Source organism: Molothrus aeneus, chromosome 9 (assembly GCF_037042795.1).
Source record: "Molothrus aeneus isolate 106 chromosome 9, BPBGC_Maene_1.0, whole genome shotgun sequence".
Classification (NCBI taxonomy): domain Eukaryota; kingdom Metazoa; phylum Chordata; class Aves; order Passeriformes; family Icteridae; genus Molothrus; species Molothrus aeneus.
The window spans coordinates 9,488,326-9,494,325 of NC_089654.1; the positions used below are offsets into that span (position 1 = coordinate 9,488,326).

A 6,000-nucleotide genomic window follows, 5' to 3' on the forward strand; every position below is an offset into this window, starting at 1 on the left:
GCGTTGAAGTTAAGATGTCGTTTAGTTTTCTAACTGCAGGAATAATTAAACATTGGCAGAGCTTTCAGAAGAGGTGACAAACACACCATGATCTAGTGCTAAGATAAGATCAGTTTCTAAGAGAGTTGTTTTAATTTATCTTTCAGGAAAGATCCACAGACAGCACACTGGATAACCTCAGTGCTCTATTTTGGCTTTGGGACAGAAAGATCTAAAATGTTTCTAAGACAGGTGGGGGGGAAAAAGGAATATTTTTGTTACTCTCAGAAAGTTTGTAGCACTACAGTTCCTAGAGACAGTTATTGTTAAATGAATTGATTGTAACTCAGCTTGTTAAAAGCTCAGGAAATACTTTGCATCCAAGCAGAAATTGGTGGCACACCTGGCCACCCACAGCAATAGTGGGAAGCTTGTCAGAAGTGATAGGACCAGTTTCTGTTCCCTCACCTTGTCACATATCCAAGCAAGCACCCCTGGGTTGCACTCCCTAGTTCCCTGCATGCCTTTAGAGCAGAAAATGTCATTCAGTGATGCTCAGTGCTCAGTATTCTCTGTTTTTACTCTCTCTCAACCTCCATCCCACTAGACCTGGACAATACTTCAGTTTTCCTCACGTCTGTTTATCATCGCTCTGCTTTTAGAGGAAGACAGCATTTAGATTTGTTAGGGACACATTAGCTTCCACTTTTCATGGAAAAAATAACAAAGACATTCCACACAGACAAGTAAAAGCAAGCACCATGCATTTGCCCTGTTCCAATGTTCTCTTCGATTTAGCTGATTTCAGGTGTTTTCCTCAGGTGGATCCAGCCTACCTATTAAATAATGTTCACTCTTAATCTCCTCCTTTGCATCTATTACATCCCTTGGGGAAAAAATACAAAGTACAGGTACTACCTTCAGCATGAAGATCCACCTCTTGCAAAGCCTGAGTCATCACTTGATACCAGAGGACACAGCAAGTTGCTGTTTGCTACCTACCCCCTGCAGACCAACCATGACCTTGTATACTTCCATCAAAACCTCTACAGCCATCTCCTCTAGAAACTGAAGAATCCTTTCTATGGGGACTTAGTCTTCTACCTGAAGAAAAAATGCTAATAAAAGCAATTCTGACAAATATTGGCTATGATCCACGTCAAATCTTTCACTATAAATATCAGTAAATCAAATTATGTCAGCATGATACAGAAACAGCCTAGTGCTTGAAATGTGCCTCTGGATGAGGGTGACAGTCATTGATGAGCAACAATCACTTTCACCTCAACTTCCCGTTTTTCTTCTTCAGTGCAGTCAGCAATCATACCACGATTAAGCTGATCCTTTACTGAAATCCAAGTGGGCTGTGTTTGACAAAGATGCCCTCAATCAATGAAACTAAAATGTCACAGAGTAAGAAGGACAATTCAGTCATGATGATGAACTGGAAGTAAGTTGGAGCCATTGGCCTTTTTCCCAAAAAAGAAGGATCACCACTGGAGTCTCACAAGGGTCTCTTCTGGGATCAACACCTTCCATATTTTAAGGCAAAATCTAGCAAAGAAGTTTGACACTTATGTGACAGAGTTTGCTGACAATGCTTAAAGTTATTGAAGATTGCAAAAGCAATGACCAAAGATCTGAAGAAGGCTTTAACGATACTGTTTAAGTGGGCTGTAAAATAGCAGGTAATTTTAAATTTACGCATAGTATTAAAAAACATGTACACAATCACAAGTTCTGAACTAGGTATTACCACTTAAAAGAGTGACTGGAGATACTATAGTTCCACAGAAGTGCCAATTCAATGCCTAAAGATTGTCTAAAAAAGCATGCAGAAGATTAAAGAATGAAATCTAATACGCCATGTAAGTTTATTGGGTGGCATATGCTGAAATACTGTAGCTGGTCCTGGTTATTGTAACCCAACCCTGTTCCTTGGATTCCTGCATCACTCTCTCCACTCAGAAACATACCTGCAATAGGTGCAAAGAAGACAGCAAGGACAATGAAAGGGTAGAGTAACTTCTTTCTGAAAAGCCTCTGGAAAAGTCATAAGCCAGGGATGGTAAATAAAAGTCATCAACCCATAAAGCACACAGAATAACACAGATTCTCCTTTTCACTGCATCTTCCAATACAAGAAGGTACAAGCAAGGCAGAAAGTTTAAAAGCAAACAAAAATAAGTGTTTTTTCCACACAAAATGTGTTTAAGCCCTACAACTCAGCCACAGGATGTTGTGGATGCTACAAGCATACCCAGCTTCAAACACTAATTGGACAAATTCATAGAAGAAAAAACCCACTGGGGGCTCTAAAAACAAATATCACCTCTGGTTCAGGAAACCTATGAGCCACAAATTACTGGAGGCTGGGAGAGGCATTTCCTCAATATACACTGTACTCTTCTCCAAGCATCTGTTCTTGGCAGCTGGGAGAGGCAGGATACTGGGCGAGAGGGATCTTTAATGTGCCCAAGTACAGCCACTCTTAATTCCTGCATATCGCACGAGAAAGAGCAAACATTCATCGTGTGCACGTCGGAACTACAAGCAGAGCAAAGGACCAGATTTTCAAAGGCCTTAAGGTCAGTACAGTGATTAACTGCTGCACTCACAGCTTGATATGGGATTTTTTTCAACACTGGAGTAGCTCAGCCTCTCCCAGCCACAAACTTGTGCAAATGTATGGCAAACAAAGAGATCTGAATTTAATCCAGAATGGTTTGCTGCAGCTGTGCACACTGTTGCACTGGCACTGCTGAGGGCACATTACAGACTTGGGAACAACTGGGCTACTTAAATCAGAAGGGCCCCAAAGGAAATACTTGTCAAGCTACAGGCTGGATCAGTGAAAATGGCGTGTCTCACTGTCTTTTGCATCTCAGAAGGCCTTTTTTACCACACACACACTACCAACTACCAACATTTAAATAAATGCTGAATTATTGGTATTCAAGACAGAAATGCTGTTTGTCACATTTGTCCAACACACCCATTTATTTGCAGCTGTTTACCACACTTACAAAACCTTAAATGAAAGACAAAAGGGGAGAGAGGATGAGAGCTTCTCCTTAGAAGTTTGGGGAGTATCTCACACACGGTTGAGTTTCTTAACTTCACCTGAAAAATTCCTCTTCCAACACACCGAATACCTGCCAGCACACAAAGATCTGTTCTTACAAGTCACTTCGGGTCCTAGTCAGAGCGCCCAAGTTAAACACAGGTTGGCACTATTTCCCATTAAAAAGCCAGGTGCATCTCAAAAACGGACGCTTCTGAATTTGCACCTTTCCTGGTTTGCAGCACTGGGGTTGTTTCAGTGAAACTGCCCAAGTGTTCAATACATTATTCAAGACATAGCATGTTCTGTGTGTACCATTTGTAAGTTTCATTCACACCACCAAGAATGGAAATAATTTCCTTCAATTTCCATGTCAATATCATAAACAATACGTCAAAACAGTACAACAAACACCTTGTTGCTGCATTTGGTTGCTCTACAAATTTGCCCATTTTCCAGACAGCTGAGAAGATACCAGGTGACCTCTTCTGATTTTAGATTTTCTTCCCTGAATGAAGACTATAGTATTCCTTAGTTGTTTTGGGAAAGAATAAACATCAAAAGCAGCAGCCCCTCTTAACCACCTGGCTTAACAAAGCACTAGAGAATAAAATTATAGAGGTCTCTTCAAGGGCCCAGTCTGATAAATCTGTATTCAAGTGATATCCATTAGTCAAAGCCAAAATCCAAGGCTCCCATAATTGAAGGCAATGTAATCCAGCTTTTCTAGGAAAAAAAACCTAAGAAATTATTTTTTAACAGCATAAACCTGTGCATCTGCAACAATGACGTAAACTTAAAACACCTTTTTGACAAAGAACCTAGATTTTCTCTTTGCTCCAAAAAATGGCAAAACACGGCAATGAATTACTGCATCCCGGGAATCTTCATACTTGTGATACTTTCTCCTTCTCTTCAAATAAACAAAAAAAACAGCATTAGTTCTCACCTACATTTTTTCACTGCAAAGTGTCATCTCCCATTTTTATCTCTTGTAGAACTAGGACTACCAAACCAAAGTGTTGATGATCCTAAACTTGATTTAGTATCTCTCTGGTCTCTCATCCTTGTAATCCTAAACACCAATCAGTAGATCCTATTTTTGTGGGTATGAAAGACATGAAAGTGGACATGCTGAACTTACACACTCTCACATGTAACAAGCCTGCGCATTTTCAAGTCTCTGCAAAGGTACGGTATGTTTCCTAAACAAACCACTTCTGGAATTAAGACCTAAAATGCTGGAAAACGCATCATAATTACCATCGCGATTAGGAGTGACCCACAGAGGGTTACTAGAAAGATGTACTCTGCGATTAGTAACACCAGCCAGCACACAGCACACACCCGACTCCACTGCATCCTCCCCCGCCTTCCGCGGCACGCGGGCAGACTCCCGGCACCGCGGCTCCCGCAGCCCTCCCTCACTCACTCACTCACTCACTCACTCACTCACTCACGCCACGCCGTCAGCACCGACACGGACACGCCACCGCTCCCACCCTCCGCTCTTCTGGGGGCATCTACCTGCGGCAGCCGCGCACGGCGCGCGCGAGGATGCTCGAGGGCTGCCGCCGCACCGGGCGCCGCCGCTCCCCCCCGCCGGAGCGCCGCGGTCCCGGCCCGGGGCGGGCGCGGACCGGCCCCGCCACGCGGGGCGCGTCTCCATAACAACAGCGACCCCCGCCCCGCGCCCCGGCTTTACCCGTTCCGCCGCCCCCGCGGCCCGGGCATCCTCCGGTTCCTTCCTGCCGCCGCCCCCCAGCAGGGCGGCTCTGCGCTCCGCCGCGGTGCCGGACACCGCCCGCCCGGGCTCCCTCCGCGCCGGCGGCGGCGGCGGCGCCGCTTTGTCCCCCCGAGAGCGGCCCTTCCTCATCGCGGCGGCTTCGGCGGCGGCGGCGGCGGCGGCGGCTTCTTCTCCTCCTCCTCCTCAGCGGCGGCGGCAGCACGGCCGGGGCCCCATAGCGGGCGGCGGTCACAGAGCGCCGGGGCGGCGGGGCGGCCGCGGGCACCTGCGCGCGGGGCGCGCGGGCGCGGACATGCCGCGCGCTCCCGCTCCCGCCGCCTGTCAGCGAGCGCGGCCGCCGCGGCACCGCCCCCCTCCCGCCCCGCGCGCCGCCTGCCGCCCGCTATCGCGAGAGCCGCGGGAGGAGGAGCGAGACTCGTGGGCGCTGAGGGCGGGCGGGTGCGGGGGTACCCGGGGAGGCTCCGCGGCGGGGTCCGGGCTGGGCTGTCCCGGCCAGCGGTGGCCCTGCCGGGCGGAACGGCCTCTGCGTGCGTGCCGGGGCTGCCTCGCAGGAGGAGGCTGAGCGGTGTGAGATGAGGATGCCTCTTGCGGGAGTGTCGCGCGGGCGTGAGGGCAGCCTTCGTGTCCCACAGAATCAGTCTCCCTCCCGGAGGATGTTCCTGAGCTGTCTGGATGCCATCCTGTGCCTCGGGATCTGGGGCAGGGAGGTTGGAGCAGATAAAGGCACTGTGGTCCCTTCCAGCCTGAACCGTGCTGTCACTCTGCGATTCTACAATTCTGCCATTCTGTGGATCACAGAGTGAGTCAGGCTGGACGGGACCGCAGTGGCTCATCTGCTCCAGCCTCCCTGCTCCAGCACGAGGCACAGGATGGCATCCGGACGGCTCTGGGACATCGCCCGGGACGGAGACTCCACAATCTCTCTGGGCAATCTGTACAGGTGTGTGGTCACCCACAGAGTAAAGTTCTTCCTCGTATTCAGGTAGAACTTTCTGTGCGTCATCCTGTCCCTATGGTTGTGATCCGAGATCAGCTCAGATGTCCAGCACAATCCAGCTTCCCTGTCAATAAATTCTTAATTGTCCGTGAAAATCTCAGGAGGGTGCAAGACCTTCCAGATGGTGTTACACGTAGACAGTCGCATTGGAAAAATGCCACAGACTTCCTCCAGCAAGACACGGTGGGATTGAAGCCCCAAATCCTCAGTGCC

The 6,000-nt window shown here is 48.5% G+C and overlaps 1 protein-coding gene across 1 annotated transcript in view; it reads right to left on the reverse strand.

Annotated features, from left to right (window-relative positions):
• The window catches only part of MAST2 (microtubule associated serine/threonine kinase 2), a 187,362-nt gene extending 182,443 nt beyond the window's left edge, over window positions 1-4,919 (reverse strand). The window contains exon 1 of the mRNA XM_066555210.1: window positions 4,749-4,919. Within this exon, the coding sequence (XP_066411307.1) occupies window positions 4,749-4,919 (171 nt within the window). The remainder of the gene's footprint in view (window positions 1-4,748) is intronic.
• Between the last annotated feature and the right edge of the window lie 1,081 nt (window positions 4,920-6,000).